The sequence below is a fragment of the Bolinopsis microptera genome, chromosome 12, assembly GCF_026151205.1.
Source record: "Bolinopsis microptera isolate Bmic1 chromosome 12, MBARI_Bmic_1.0, whole genome shotgun sequence".
Classification (NCBI taxonomy): domain Eukaryota; kingdom Metazoa; phylum Ctenophora; class Tentaculata; order Lobata; family Bolinopsidae; genus Bolinopsis; species Bolinopsis microptera.
In genome coordinates, this window is record NC_087083.1 from 8,742,444 (window position 1) to 8,759,602 (window position 17,159).

At 36.3% G+C, this 17,159-nt stretch overlaps 1 protein-coding gene across 1 annotated transcript in view; it reads left to right on the forward strand.

The window, feature by feature from the left end:
* Positions 1–13,037, forward strand: part of LOC134823831 (centrosome-associated protein CEP250-like) — a 75,578-nt gene extending 62,541 nt beyond the window's left edge. Inside the window, exons 2-14 of the mRNA XM_063835416.1 lie at positions 8,064–8,359; positions 8,820–9,013; positions 9,122–9,208; positions 9,523–9,642; positions 9,815–9,916; positions 10,073–10,160; positions 10,307–10,437; positions 10,652–10,819; positions 10,996–11,122; positions 11,296–11,428; positions 11,573–11,673; positions 12,188–12,285; positions 12,451–13,037. Of these exons, the coding sequence (XP_063691486.1) occupies positions 8,064–8,359; positions 8,820–9,013; positions 9,122–9,208; positions 9,523–9,642; positions 9,815–9,916; positions 10,073–10,160; positions 10,307–10,437; positions 10,652–10,819; positions 10,996–11,122; positions 11,296–11,428; positions 11,573–11,673; positions 12,188–12,285; positions 12,451–12,525 (1,720 nt within the window). The 3' untranslated portion in view covers positions 12,526–13,037. The remainder of the gene's footprint in view (positions 1–8,063; positions 8,360–8,819; positions 9,014–9,121; positions 9,209–9,522; positions 9,643–9,814; positions 9,917–10,072; positions 10,161–10,306; positions 10,438–10,651; positions 10,820–10,995; positions 11,123–11,295; positions 11,429–11,572; positions 11,674–12,187; positions 12,286–12,450) is intronic.
* The last annotated feature ends 4,122 nt before the right edge of the window (positions 13,038–17,159 follow it).

The window sequence follows — 17,159 nt, forward strand, 5'->3', positions numbered from 1 at the left end:
ATCATTAAAGTGTAATAATAATATACGGTATGCTGTACACTTTATCCAATCTCAATAAAGTGAAATTAGTTGGGTAAGAAGGTTCAAAAAACTGTTTTAAAGTACCGATATAATGCTATACAACAGTCAATGTCATCAATTTAATTTACTTCCATGTGCGATGATTTCCCTCATGTGAATGCAGGCCTCCAAATCATGTCGAGGTCTTACAAACACTGTAATGCTCAAGTACTCGCGTCCATATTCGTGCGTGATTCTAAGGTTAATCATCAATGGTCATCTTGTATGTTGTACTCAGGTCTTGTAAATATCTCTTATTTTTAGAAGACCACACAGACTTTCATGTTTTGTTGTCCTGTCACCTACAAAAGCAATACCCGGTTAGAAACATTATGTGAGTCGCATTGTTGTGATGTTTTGATGAAAATGTGGGATAATTTCGTATATGCGACAAAATGGGAAAAATGCTCTTCTAGGTAAACGGAATTGGTTCAACATGTATGAATGTTCTACAATGCTACAGTTTATGTTATTTTTCTAAAAAAGGAGATGATTAGTTACTGATAAAGGTCCTATAAGTTACTATAAAGTTACCTATAAAGCTTTAGCATCCTGCATCCTAAACGCATTTCCATCCAGTGAGATTGGAAGATGGTTACATCAGAGAAACAGTAGACAGCATCAAACTCCATTTTGTACCAGATATCAGTGTTGTGAGAACATATTGTGTGCGATCTAGTTCACAAATTACCGTCTACTGCACGGCTTGCAATGCCAGTATCACGGTAATCACTACTTTGTGAAACGGACATTGATGGTATCTTTGAACTATCTGAAATTATTTTCCAGTGGTCGAAATTATTTTCCAGTGGTCGAAATTATTTTCTTCCAGTGGTCAAAATTATAGCTTATCGGACGTTATTTGACCAGTGTTCTAGGCAAAACCTGTTAAAGGAAACTAGCAAAGTAGCAATGGAGGCAGTCAATCTGAATCATACTTCTGAATTCTATAAAAGTTTAGAATTTACTATATTCGAAAAGTAGGTTTACCGAAGCGGTCCATCAGGGGACTTTCCCTCTAGGGGACGTCCTTGCTGTAGGTTGTGCAGCCACGGTTCAGTTCGGTGTCACTTTGGAGGTCGGTCTACCTAAGAAGGTTGTGATTGTCGCCAACCTTATGCTAGTCAGTATACTGAGGGAAAGCATCGGTGTATTAATTAACAGAGATTTGAGTGGAGTTTAATTAATTTCACGGATGAAGGGTTTTTAGCAAGTAGGACGTGACGAACTATGACTGACATCATATCGAATGGCAGCTGTTGATTAGTTGTAAAGAAAACTGTTAATTAGGCTAACCTTTTGTTGGGCGGGTGAACATTGTGTGTTCGGTGTCTGTGATGTCCACTTCTGGCAGACAAGTCCATTCACCGTCGTGCTTTTAGATCCTCTGTACTCATGACCCAGTGGTCTTCGTCTGTTGTGCGTACTGAGGATACACATTATTATGAACCAATCAGTTTTTACCAAAACCCAAAATTGGGTAGAGTGGACCGTGTCTCCTGTTTCCAAACGAAAAGAAATGACATCAATTTCAATTACTTTCCTCAAATTCAAAATGATAGTTGATACCGAGTATGAAATCGGTCGCTCGCTATTTTTTATTTCTGTCATCTTCTCTTTAACATTGAATCACTGATCAATCAGTAACAAATATTTTTTACTATCGAGTTTTTTATTATACAAAGACAGCAGTCGTTAAACGGTCAAAATTTTTTGTTTAAAGAATGTAGTCGTGATAGAATTTTGATATTTACCAACTTCTCGAAAGTAGCCAGAAGTCCTGGGCCAATATTTGTTGTAATGGTAATTATTGGATAAAACATTTTCAACGTTCTTTGACAGACTGAATCTGTTTTCCATAACTGATCAGACTATGATTCTAACCTGTATCTTCAGCACAGCACGTAGTACACATCAAGTTACAGGTGTAAATAGTGGCCAAAATTGTGGAGCATACCGGTGCCCAAAGAGGAACTTTTCAAAATCATGTTCTGAAGCTTTGTCCGGTTTGCAGGCATATGAGAAAGTGTCTGCACACCTTTTCAATTCTCGTAGTAGATATTTTAAAATCGCTGCTGAGAAATCGTTAGCAAGAACATACACAGACCAAGTAAACAGAACGCACGTACAGAGAGTAAACAGCTGGAAAATGATCCCGTAAGGTAGAGAGCAAATAAGTATGGAGCTGGTTTCAAGAGTGTCACGTGATAGAACGGATCCAGCCAATAAGAGAGCTGGATTTCGCCCACGTGTCCCGGGGATGTCGCACGTGGGTGGACTAAAACCCAATGGGAAGCGATGATTTTTACTGGAGTTTCAAGAGTACCACGTGATAGAACGGATCTAGCCAATAAGAGAGTTTCTATATATATCGGAGTGTACTGGTTGGTTCACAAACTATAAGTTCACCAGCTAGAACCAGATAACGATCCTGCTTGTAGATCACCAGTCTAAGTTTACATCGGACGGTGTAGGGTTAATGTTTATTGTATTTAAGGCTTATTCTAGCACGATGTAGATCATCAGTCTGAGCTTGTTGAGTTTACGTTTGGACGTCACGTTAATGCTATTGTATTTTAAGGCTTATTCTAGCACGATGCTATAATAGTAGCAAATTATAGTAAACGGGCTCGTAGGATGTTACAACTTTACAGTAAGTCCTCAATACTGAACAAAAATAATGATCTGAAAAATAAATAAAAGATAACCACGCAAGTAAGAGTTGTAACCTCTTTCTAGTACTGGAATTGTTGCTACTGCTAACAACTGTTACATTTGTTATGGTAGTTTCTTTAGGTATTTTCAATTCTGGTATAAGCGAATCAGTTACCACTTTTTTACTAGGATATTTGGTGGACGGATGTTGGAAAGACACAAGAACGCCAAAGAAAGCTTCGTCGACAAACTCCAACACTCCGTCCCAACGGACCATAAACTTGTTGAAGAGTGATACACCGTCCAAAAAATGTATGTTTAATTTAGTTTAAATTAAACGACTTTTGGCGTTTAAGAAATTCAATTCACTCTGCTTTCATATCATTATTATTGTAGTTGTACTTAGGCTGCCAGATATTAGAGATCATCAACAAAAATATTTATTTATTTTGCATGCTTGATTTTAACAACAGACTGTTTATCTGCATTAGTTATAAAACCACGTTACATTTTCTGAAACCACATTATATCACCATAAGATCACTTTACACTGTCTAACACCAAGTACTACCATTAGGTAAGAACAGATGTAAGCACAAAGCAGAACTAGCAAAGTACACAAACGTCAGTGTTACCACCGCTGAGAGCTGCTCGGAAGACAGTGAGCGTAGCTACTCTAGTACTGTGTGTACTCAGATTACACAGAGGTCAATCAGGTGAACTAATCAAACTGTTATTTAATAAAACAATTATTTTGATAAAACAATTATTTAATAAAACAATTACAGATATTAAATCATTGAGTCACATATTATTATGTTTTATGATTTTTTGATATATTTGTTACATTTAAACCAAAGTTGAAAAGTTATTTCATTTGTACTAAATTTGACAATAAATCAGAAACCGGACATTATTCACGAAACACCCTGTATTTTGATAAATTGATTATTTATTTTTACGGCACAATCTACCAATGTCAATGATAGACAAATAAGTTGAGGTTTGATAAAATGAGGAGGTTTCAAGTGCCGAGGGTCACTGTTTATCGTTGAGTTGACTGACTTGCGCGATACTATTCTGTGACTAGTATTTGGTTTGGTAACGAATTTCTTAATGAAATTATATTTTGGTAAAGTGCTATTTAAACTCCGATGAAGTGATCAAACGTGAAACTGAATGGTTGCAGGTCGATAGTTAGAGAGACTACAGCCAACCAAGAGATTTCGAGACTACAAGATATTAACAACCAGTTATCAGCACAGCTAGATGCACTTGCTAAAGGTTTGTTGCAGAACGAAGAGATTTCTAAACTTTTACTGCAATAATTAACTGATTTAGATTAAGGGTTTTATCAGATTCTGGGTACACTAAATTTCTTGCATGAACTAAGAATGAATCGAAATTCGAAGAGATTAATTAAAAAGGATGATGTCCAAAATTGGCAAATTGTGATTAGTCTTCTTAAAAAACCATGTCCCAGGAGCTTAAAACTTTTTATAACGAGGGTATTTTTTTTTTTTTTTGATAAACGCAGGCAACGAAAACGGACTAAAACCCGACGCTTCACTCTACCTAGACAACACCCTAAGCCTGGAGGGAACCCGCTCTTTATCTGATCACGTGTCAGACCACGTGTTAGACCACGTGTTAGACCACGTGTCAGACCAGTGTTCCAGACCACGTGTCAGACCACGTGTCAGACCACGTGGGGGATCACGTGACCCCCACTAACTCACCTCTACCTAAAACTCCTCGTGCTGGGGACACAGTGTTAAATGGAGGAGATGTTTTGAAGGGTGGTAGTTCTGGTTCTGTCAGGTAAGAAAATTCATTTAGTGAATTTGAGTATTTGTAAGTCAGCCTTCTCTACCAGGACAAAGAAATAAAGACATTTTTGAAAATTAAAATTATTATTTATCACCTAATGTGGCAGAGGTAGATGTGGATAAGGTGGGGAGTGTAAAACAACCATTGTTTACCTCCCTAAAGTGAGCACTATGTTCGGCGGGTGAGGAGGTGATGAAACATTTGTTTACATTTTTCGGGTAAGCACCTGCTCGGCCGTGTTTGAAAGAGGTGATTACACATTTTGTATATTAGAGGCTTGTAACACTTGTAACGCTTTCTGTTACCCCCCTTTGAAGGCCCCGAATTGTTTTCGAAAAGAAAACTCAAACTTAACCGAGAATCCGACCTTCTTATTAACTCATTTTGATGACTGTTTCTGACCTAAAATTGCACGCAAATCGCTTTAGCTAGGTTTCAGAACCTATAAAACACTTCCTTATCCTCAAAATTGAGGGTTTAGTATTTTATACGAAGCAGCCAAGCAACATATGTTTTGATCCATCGGTTCTCTCATGACCTAGGCAGTTAAGCTGGAACCCGACAGCTTCTGAGGCAATCCGTCACCTTAGGACTGATCACAAACTTGGTACTAACCACAATTTTCTAGTATAATGTTCTTTGCTGATACGTTTATTGAGCTTTGCAAACTTGAGTGTGAAATCCCATGCAGAGTACGAAAAAACCACACTAGCAGGTAAGCAAACTCACCTTTTTGGTGACTTGTTTCCTCCACGAACCATTGTCTGCTCTCTGTAAATATGAATCGAGGATGTTCGTCTCCTTAACAAATCGGTACAGGTACTTTCACAATTTCCAGAGCACAGCATGATCAAACGAAATGTCAAATAGAGATAACACAATGAAGTAGTACGAACACAAATATCACAATCATACTAACAACTGAATTAACATTTATTCAGACGACGGGCAGCCCTGCTGTGCCTCCGTGATCCTCAACGAGCGAGCCTTTTAATATGAGGGGTTATGTCCGTGACACCGGTCCGTCCAATTACAAACAGGAAGAGTGATGCAGATCGTATCGTGTGGGTTTTTTAGAAAAACTTTTTATCCTTATCTTTATTTGACCTCTGTTCACTATTGTTATTCTCCTACCACATATCGGCCGCAAAGGTTCCGCGTGCAATATCTACACCGCGGGTAAACCCGCCATGATTACAGTTCATGAACTTGAATAGTGTGATTGGTTGTACTTATATTAACCGTGGCCCATTGCCCGTATCAGGGATACACTCAAACCTGTTCTGTGGGGCTGGGGGGGGGTTAAGATAAACAACCGATCTTGATATGTGTTGGTCGCTCTCCATACTGCATGCTGTGATGCTAACCGTTCAAATAAGTGAACGTAAGTCATTAACTTTGTTTAGTTATACATGTTTCGGTTTTAAGGTGTGTTCAATTGCTCGGAGTAATTAGTTATTAGTTAGAAAACATGTTGTACTTCTAATTTGAGGTAAGTCGGCGATATTGATACTGTAGGAGATTCCATATGATTTGAAACTGTGCTGTTAAGTTTTCACTCAACTGATAAGCAAGGAATAATGCTATATCCATGAGTGTTCTTTTGCTTTAACTTGATTGAAGTCACATGAGATAAGTTGACGACAATTATTTCGCTTTGAAGTCGTGGCATGTGAATTGGTGTTCTCTATCAGATGCTACAATTACGGCGGGTGCGAATTCTGATGTTCTAAAATTTATGTATTGTTATTTGCAGCTGTAGCCATTGAACGTTCTACAATCCACAGGTCCCAATTGACGCTCGTCCCAAACATTGAGTCGGGCGCCAAATGTTACAGCCATAGTACGAGTACGTTTTGGCGAACCAACAGTTGTGGCGAGATGTAGCCTTATCTGGCGACCTCTCATTCGTGTGTGCCCAACTTCATTGTCAATTGAACCTGTTTTTTAAGGGAGGTGGACAGTGATTTTTTTAAATGCCAGTCTGTACTTAAATATGCTAAAAAATTATGTTAATATTATGTCAGTGAGAGGGTTCGCTTGTTACGATAAGTCTACAATCCCGCCTCTCTCGCCCCCATACAGTTTGCATTGTAATGGCTGGGGTCACGGCCGCCCCCGCACCCCCCCCGTTACAATATAACGATCACGGATTACACAATTTTCTAGTCTGCATGACGTAATTCATGGCGTGTGTACTGAGGGTGCTTATAGGAGCACCTTAAATTTTCAGCTGTGGTAGAGAAAACAATGTGAACAAAGGGTCAAATACAGATCAGAAAAGCGTAGACAGATGATATAATATCCGTTTGCTGAACTCGTCCTTGTTTTGTACTTGGATCGGATTTCAGTGTCCGATTCTGTGTGACATCACACCTCTACATTACATAGTGTGTCGCTCGCATGAGATAACCGGAGCACATCCAGGAATGTGCTGTGTCCCAGTCTGTCAGATTGATATAAGTGTTAATGTCAGTTGTAGTATGATTGTGCTGAATGAGACCTACTTCATTTTGTTTATTGTTTCGTTTGATCGTTTGTATATGTCTGTGGCGTCTGAAGTTGTTGGGTGATATGCTGCCGTGTTCGATTTTGTTAAGGAGACGTATCTCCTGTTCGAGTTGTTACAGATCAGGAATGTATCGTGTAGAGACAGTCACCAAAAGTAGAGTTGCTTAACTGCTGTGTTGTTTTTGGCGTTACTCTGCATGGTCTCCTTCACTCTATGTTGCAAAGCTGCAATAAACCGTATCGCAAAGAAACGAGTGTTTATATACTGAAGATGGTCGTAGTACCAGTGTTGATCAGTTAAGGGATTGAGATTGCTCTGATCTGTCGGGTTCTGCTTAATGCCTTAGGGTCGCATTGAGTAGAACCGAATTGGAAGGACTCGAAAACATATGTTGCTTGTCGTGCTCGTGTATCAACTATAAAACATCAATTTTGAGGGATAAGGAAGTGTTTACGTAGGTCTTCTTGAACTGAGCTAAATCGATATTTTTGCGGCAATGTTTTAGGTCAGAAACAGTCTCAAAATGAGTAATAAGAGGTCGATTTCTCGCGTTAATTTTGAGGGTTTCGTTCAGAACATAATTCGGGGCCTTCAAAGGGGTAACCAGAAAGCGTTACAAGTGTTACAAGCCTTCTATAATACAAAATGTGTATCACCTCTTCAACCCGCCGAACATGTGCTTACCCTAAAAATGTAAACAAATGTGTTTCACCTCCTCAACCCGCCGAACATGTGCTCACTATTAAAGTAAACAAATGTGTTTCACCTCCCCACCAGTATCCACATCTATACAATCAATTAATTAATATAATATCCCAATAATTTGTAACACTAAGAGCTCTAGTAATCCACTACTTGGGTATTAGATATTTTAGCATAGTTCCTTAGGCTTAATCCCATTTCCTCAAACCCCTAATACGTTGAGTCACACGGTTTTTTGTATCCTAGTAGTAGTAGTACAGCACTGTTGTACCCCAATTTGTGCTCAACGTCCTACTCACTTCAGGAAACTCATTTCACGAGAAAAAGCACCCTCGCAACCTGACCTTGAGACAAGTTACACCCTGAAGACACCCCGTTCTCTACCTCGTAACCATCACGTGTTAGATCACGTGGGGAATGACGTGACCCCCACCAACTCACCTCGTAACCATGACTCCCCGAGAAGCTCACACCACTCTTCCAGAGTAGATATCAGGCGGAAGAGTAGTACGAGTCCTGTGACCTCGGAGAAGGCACCTGATAGTGGGTACACTAGTGTGAGAGTTAGCGGAGGGAAACATATTGCTCACACTGCTCTGGGTTAGTGAACTCTTAAATTTAATAATGGAATTGTTTAAGTGAATTTAAAGATTAAAGAATATTAAAAAGTCGATTGACTAAGTTTATTAAGTCTTATCTTGAGAGGCGACAGCAACAAGTAGTGGTTTAGTAGTAGGAGGGCAAATATCTCTACCGCTTCGGTCTGGTGTTATTGTTAGTAGATTCTTAGATTAAATAATGAAGATATATATATAATAGTTATATTTAATAAAGTATAAACGGCACTGAAGCCTGGCTAGAATTTCGGTAAAATTGGATGACTAAGAAGTCTTATTGATGCTACATAACAGTTCAAGCGTATGGATTACTAAAGCTACATGTGTGAGCTTAATCACCATTAACCGTCTACAATGTCAAGGCTTCATTTTCATTACAAACTCCGCGGTGTCTTTATTGACTACAAGGCATAACCTGAAATGTGATCCATGAAAAATCGCAGGTCAAATAAACCAAGAGTTGCTCCAAGAACTCGAGGAGGAAAATAAAGCTCTGCGATCTGAACTGAGATCCACCATAGCAAGCACCCAACAGCTTCTGAGTCTAGAAAATGAGATTCGGAGACTGAAATCAGAGAGCAGCAGGTATCAGGCTGAGGTTTTGAGACTGAAGGATGTGGATCTAAAGCTTAATCAGGTATGTTTAGTTTAGTGGACAATTGTTTTGTACAACCTCTGATTTTTCCACTGTTAATTGTATTTTACACTCTTTTTGTGGTTCAATGTAACTCAGGTTTCTAATCAGGTGGAACAGTTTTATCACGAGGAAAAGAAGAATTTCCGGTGCACAATCGAGGATACCCTCTTGACACTTGAAGACTTCAGAAAAGATGTAAATAATAAACATAATCCGTTGGAATTAAGGACATGTTAATTTATGACTTAAACTTACCTCTTAAGCGCTACTATCGATTCAGATTTATTCTATGTACAGGTAGCCCAAAAGTAACTTTCCACACGCAACCCTTAAATAACTCATGTAATTCGTGTCACAATTGCATACAAATTTTAGAGAATATAGATATAAGTCAAAATTAGATTTCTTGAATCGATTCAAATTTATTCTATATATATACTTTTATTTACACTGCATGTGTTTATACTTTATATCATCAAAATCACTAAACATTTTCACTGTCTCTGCAGAAAGAGAATCTAGAACGCGAACTGTTGGAATTAGAAGAATTACTGAAAGATGCAGAGCAGAAGAAAGGTTCTCTTCGGGAAGAGTTGGTGGAAAATAATACCCTTCTGAAAAACAATGTGGTGAGAAAACGTCGAAGTTTTTTCGACGTAATATTTGATAATTTTTTAAATAATTAGTTTAGTAAAATATTTAATATCTATTGGCCAATATTCTTGAATATTCGTCTGCACGACTATGGTAGAAACATTATTTGAACTTTGTTTAGTTTTATTGACAGTTTTATTTAAACAGGAAAAACTAAAGTTAGAGATTGAAACGAGACAGTCAGAAAATTCGATGCTTCAAACAAGAATATCTACTGTTGAAGAAAACTGCAGTTTCCTTGAAGGACAAGTTAGTTTAATTAGAACAGCTTTTCTTCACAATGTCTAATATGCCAGAGTTTTACTTCAAGTTGCCATTAAAAACCTGGTCTATCTGCACTTGGTATGAAACTATTATCGTGATTTTCACCATGTTTAAATTAATTTCATCTTTTTATGCCATTAGGTACAAGCTCTGGATCGAGACAACCACGAAAAAGCACAAATAATCACCGCTGCAGAACAACATGCAAAGGATATGGAAAGAGAATTAGGTAACATACTCTTTATGTTCTGTTCTTTGCACTTAAATCAATCCATAAAGCCGGCTTCAAGTCACAGCCTGTTATTTTCAAATATACAAACTCTGATTGAGCAATTGCTAAATTCGATATCTATATATTAATGGAACTTCTAACAGCTACATTGAGAAAAGAAAATGCAGCACTACACTCCGAGCAACACAAAATAGAGCCGTTAGAGCATGAGTTGGAAGAGCTTAAGTCTAATCTTGCTGCTTTAAAGGAAGAGAAACCAGCGCTTCAGTGCAAGGTATTTCTTGACAATTTTCCTAAACATGTGTATGCACTATAATGCATTGAAATGACATAATTCGGATATTAACAATAGATTTTTTAAAGCATTACATTTCCTTTCCCAGCATCATCAAAAGGAAAAGTTAGTTCATATGATATTAAACTCATAAAAAGTAAAACAAACTTTTTTAGTAAAACAAGACAATTGTTTGACAACTTTTCTTCTCCAGGTAGACAAAGCGGAAGAAGAGAACAGTCAGCTTCACTCACGTCTCTCTGAACTGGTAAAGTCTCACACGCTACTAGAGGAGAGTGTTCAGAACAAGGACAGAGTGGTGATCAGTATGCAACAGGAGCTGGATAGTCTCAAGAAAATATCTGCTCTGGATGCTACCCATGTAAGTATTAATTAGAAATATTTACAATTTACCATACGTGTCATGTCAGATCATGATCATGTATGTGATAATTTGTAAAACTAAATTTTACTTATTCTTTATAATTTGTTTGATTTAACTTCTGAATCGATCAATTTATTTTGAGATCCTAAAGTTAATATAACATACCCAAACAGGCAAAAGAAAAAGAGGGCGAAGCCATGAAAGAATGTGAAGATTTGAAACAAAAGAATTGTCAGCTGTCAGAAAAATTAGAAAAACTGAAAAGTGAAATGGAATACATTGAACAGGCGTTCTTTAGAGGTGATGAGAATACAAATTAAATTAAATTAAATCAAATCAATTTAGATTAAATCAAATGAAACAGCACATTAATAACCACATGATGTCAAAAATATATAGCCCCGATTTGTACATAGTTTAAAAGCGCATCGCACAACCATTTTCTTTAAATGACTCAGTTTTCTGTTGATCAGGTTGGTCAGACCATATTGATGAATACTCCAGCGAAGAATCAAAAAGTGTTACTTTCCAAGACCAGTCCAAATCACCATCATCTCAAGCCTTCCCCAAGGCAGAGCGGATCATACAGTCAATAAAACTAGACAGGTTAGAATATGCAAAATTATTGCTTTTATTAAGAGTCAGTCTCGATAAATGTTTGATATAAAAAGAACTCATAAAATCAATAGGTAATGTTGATAAAACCGCTCTTATCATAATGATATTTTTAACATCACTGTAATTTGTTAGGCAAAAGCTAAAGGCAAAGCTTGTGAGATCAGTGCAGGATTCAAAAACGTTACACGCCCAGCTTAATGACACCCAAGAAGCTTTGGAGAGGGAAAGTGCAGGTAAATTTATAGAGATGAAATTACATTGTTTATATTTACTGTTAATAAATCAATAGAACTTTGATGTGATCACCAGACCACTAGGTTATAATCACTAGCAGGAACCCGTCTAACCCTAAAGTGGTGTCAAGACTCAAGGGACTTAAATAATTATTACCTATTTAATTCGCGTTTTTGACACCACTTGGGGGCCCAAATTTTGGGCTCTAAAACTCCTATTTCTTGGCCAATTTTTTATTTTTTCATGCTGATTTGAAGGCCATTAAAGCATTTGACCCAGTCAAAAACGTTTCAGTTGTATATCTTTTACGGTTTTTGCGGAAAGTCGTGTTAAAGTTGATACCGTGGTGTCAGTAAAATGGCACAGATAAATAAATATATATATATCGTCTCGCTTTATATATAGTAAGATTTACAAAGTAAATGGCGAAAAGAAGATTGCGAAGCATGCGTACAGGTACCATCTTCAGTGACAATTATAGATATCGGTGAGTGACCATTGTTCATTGTTCAGGACTTGCTAAAAGAGTTAGGGAAGCTCTGACGAAGCTTGAGGAGAGTGAAGTCAAAAGTCACGTTCTGGAAAGAACTGCAAAGAACTTGTCCATTCAGGTAAAAATATAATTCGGGTATATTGCATTATGTTGAATTCAATTCATGCTTAATTCATTTTAAGTCATCATCCATGCACTTCAAGTTTATTTTTAACGATCTCATCTGAATATGCAACTTATTTACATTTCAATTTATTTTAAACAACAATTACCTATATTGCAGGTGGAGGAATTGAACGTGGTGAACAAAAGCTTGGAGCTAGAAAATTACCACCTTAAGAAACTTAATGAGACGTAGAAAAGCGGCCACAATCTGCTTAAAGCCCTCACAACTTACAAAATTTACAGTTACTTGATTAGATTTCTGGGATGACTAAATTTGCAAAAGATCAACAATCAAACGACGAAAAATGGTAAATTGAGATCAAAATACACACTGTACGAAAATGAAAAAAGCCAAGCCTTATTCGAAGTTGAAATTGATTTCTTGGATACATTTTTAATTAGCATGCTGAACTAAATACTTCAATATTAAATTAGCACTAAATAACAAGAAGAACGTTGCACTTTCAATTATAATTTTTGTTTTTAGTTTCTTGACATATCTGACATATCTGGTTCTTGTTAAGGTTTGGTGTATTGATAGTTTGTATCATGTTCTATGATTTTTTGAATACCCCAAATGCTTATTTCTATGCATTATTTTACTGCAAAACATATTGCTGTTTTGATTGTACTATCGATGATTAAGATTTAAGACCACCTAATATTTTATACAACATGATTAGTAATTAATTCTATCGACATTTTAAACGAATGACTTACTAATTTTAGCGTTTTATATACTATTAATAAATTTTCGGCCGGGTGGTGTAGTGGTAACACGATCGCCTCTCAAGCAGAAGGCCCGGGTTCAAGGGGACAAAATCATATGTGGATGAGAAAAGCGATGAAGGAATAACGACATTAAAGATCTAGCCGATATTGCTAAAAGGGAAACCCTCCAGGCAGCTTATTCTGCATTTCACCTAATGGGTTATCTTAAGATGGAAATAAGTATGTAGCGAACAACACTGGCTCAGTCAAACACCTTAAAAGACGAGATTCAAAAATTTACGGAATATTTAAACCAGCAATATTGGATAGATCTTTTTGACCGACCGAAACTAGCAGAAAACTTTTGCATTTACCAGTCAAAGAAGGAGTTCTCGGTTATATATGACCTAAGTTTGATGGTCTGACCTAGAGTACAAGTACTCATGCCAAGTAACATCAGATCTTACAGAAGCAATAAAACAAAACCCAAATTTTAAATACCTATAAGTCATAAGCATTTTCAACTGAATCATCCAGCAAAATGGACTGAAACGGGTTTCGTGTAACATAAAACTGTTGCACAAACAATGAATATTCAAGTATTTTTTGGGTTTATGGGAACTTTATATGGCGATTGCCAAATCAATTAAGGCATTCACTATTATCTCACCCCTTGGCTTCCCGATAGTTCTAACCATATGTTCACTAACCATATTATTATGTTTCTAACAAATATCTGAATGACAACCTTATTGTCTTCATCTTTTAATCGAGTATTCCACCTTTTTTCTGCGTTGACACTTCTTGCCTGAACATGTCACTTTGTGTCTAGAGCTCCTTGTCCTAAGGAATTTTGATTGACCAAGACAGTTAAGTTAAATACGTATTTCTGGAATCTAAAATCAAAATATATTCGCAGATATTTTTTTTAATAATCACCATCACAAGTAGGCAGTGTTAAGTAATTACCTTTATCAAGCTGTGAATGCTCATCTCCCTCTTAACACTCCTCAGCATCTTGGTAAACTCTTCCACACTGAAACGAACATTTGAACGAAAGCTTCTTACCCGAGGAGTTGTTTATGGCCTTTTACAATATTTGTGTGTTTCCTTCGAAAACACAGTGGTACTAGATGAATCATAATGGTATACACAGTTGCACAAGTTAAAATATTGGACTAAGATTGGATTAAAATTCAAAGTTAGATTTTGCTATAATGTCCTTCCAAAAAAGTTCCCCATCAGTTTGTAAATCTGTAAGTTAATTTAAATATTCAAATCTATGATCCAAACAACAAAATACCTTTATTTCGTAGGAGCCCAATGCGTTACTTTTAGAGGTGGATCACACTGTAACGAAGGTTCTTTACAAAACATCCGATAGAAATAACTCCTTGGCCTTGGCTGACCATTGGCAAAAACTAAACAAGAAATTAAAATTGTAAGGTAACAGCTAATGTAGTTTACATGGAAAGAGAACAACAATTTCAAGAAAAATTCTGAGCGAGTCTGAACCTTACATTAAGAGGGTGACAGACAAAGAGGGTGACAGACAATAAATGCAGCAAACAATCTAATTTATATAGCGTGAAGGTTGGCGCTCGATTCATAACGGGATTCAAATGTAAAATTAATGTGGAGCCGCGGCAAGAATTAAATGTGAAGTTTTTTTTAATATCATAAATATAAATTTTAGTTGTATTCATAAAGTCATTTGAATAATATTTTTAACAATGTTTCAGAAATAAAATCCAAGCTAAAACTAAACAATCATCATGTACTTAACAAATACAAACTGAATTTTAAAAACCAAACTTTACTTTTAACTTTTTTGAGCTCTGGCAGCCTGGCTTAATTTATTTTACTTGTTAAAAGTGCTATAATCTTATAATATTGTTTAAGAATTTAATTTTAAAATGAACCGCGTTTAACCAGGTATATATTATTTTAAAGTATCTATAAGTCAAAAAATAAAATTAAACAATTAATTAAAACCAATTTCATACTATTAACAAATACAATACAGTTTAATTCATTTTAAAATTTAACCTTATCTTTTAAATTTTTTGTTGTGGCTTATTATTTTATTTCAATAATCGCTCTTTAATTTTGACAACATCCGGTACTTTGTATTTTTCATTATTTTGTTCATCGTCCTTAAAAAACCAGTGGGGGTTTTATTTTGGAACTCAGCTGAAATTCTTTAGCAAGATTATAATATATAGCACTTTTAACATAGTCAAATAAAATAAGCCACGCTGCAGCTCAAAAATTAAAGTAAAGTTTGGTTTTTTAAAATTCAGCTGTATTTGTTAAGTACAGGATTGTTGTTTATTTGCTTGATTTATGTCTGTAACATTCGTGAAAAATATTTTCAAATGACTTATGAATACATATTAAAATTCATATTTATGAATTTTAACTTAACATTTAATTCTTGCGCGCGGCTCTCAATTAATTTTATATTTTGAATCAATTTATGAATCGAGCGCCAACCTTCACGCTATATAAATTAGATTGTTTGCTGCATTTATGTCTGGTACCCTTCTTTGTCTGTCACCCTCTTAATGTAAGGTTCAGACTCGCTCAGAATTTTTCTTGAAATTGTTGTTCTCTTGCCCGGATACGTGCATTCGCAGTTACCTTACAGTGTTACTTCTTTGTTTATGTTTTGGCAATGTCAGCCAGGCCAAGGATTATTTCCTATCGGATTTTTTGGTAATGGGACCTTCGGGTTACAGTGAGATCCACTCTGCTAAAGTAACGCATTGGCTTACTACATTAAAGGTTTTTTGTTGTTTGAATTCATAGATTTGACTATTTACATTTAACTTACAGCTTTACTGATGGGATCCTTTTTGGGGAAGTACATTAAAGCATAATCTAACTTTTGATTGTTAATCCAATCTAATCCACTATTCTTAACTTGTGCAACTGGTAATCCATTAAGGATTCATCTTGTAACCACTTTGTTTTCGTAGGGATATCACAAATATTGTTAAAAAGGGGCTTAAACTCACGTCCGCGGGTAAGAATGCTTTTCTTTTAATTTTCGTTTCAGGTGGGAAGTGTTTACAAAAGATGCTGAGCGAGTGTTTTAAGAGGGAGATGTGCATTCACAGCTTGATTAAGGTTTTACTGAAACAACGGGGCCTACATGTGAATATTTTAAAAAAATTTTATGCGAATATATTTTGATTTTAGATTCCAGGAATTTCGTATTTAACCTTTTAATGTCTTGGTCAATCAAAATTCCGTTAGGGACGAGGAGCTCTAGCACAAAAGTGCCAAGTGTCAGGCAAGAGTGTCATCAGCAGAAAAAGGTGGAATATTTTGATTAAAAAGATGAAGTCAATTAAGTTTGTTTCATTCAGATAATTATGTTAGAACATATTATTATGGTTAGAACATATGGTCTCTTTAGAAACCGTATGGGAAGCCAAGGGGGTATTATAGGGGAATGCCCTCTCCTTAATTTGATTTTTGGACACAATCTCCATGATAAAGTTCCCATAATACCCAAAAAAAATATTGAATTTCATGTGGCAACAGTTTCATGTTGACACAAACAGTTTCAGTCCATTTGCTGGATGCTTCAGTTGAAAATGCTCTACTGACTTATAGTTATTAAAACATTTGGGTTTTGTTTGTATATTGCTTCTGTAAAGATCTGACGTTACTTGGCCTGAGTACTTGTCTCTAGGTCAGACATCAACACTTAGGTCTATATCCGAGGACCTCCTTCTTTGACTGGAAATGCAAAGAGTTTTCTGCTAGTTTGTCGGTTCCAAAAGATCTATCCAATATGCTGGTTTTAAAGTATTCTTAAATTGAGTATTCTGTCTTTTAAGGTGTTGGAAAACTATTGCCAGGTGTTGTCGGATTACATATTTCCATCTTTAAGGATAACCCATAGTTGTATGCAGAATAAGCTGCCTGAGGTTCCATTTGTGACAATATCTGCTAGATCTGTCAATGTCGGTATTCCATTCATCGACTTTTCTCTCCAAAATGATTTTGTTCCCCCCTCCTCATGCTCAGTTCCAATGTATGAATTCCAAGATATCTTGTTGCCCAACCTCAGATACCTGTATATTTGGGAACATTTTTTCAGCT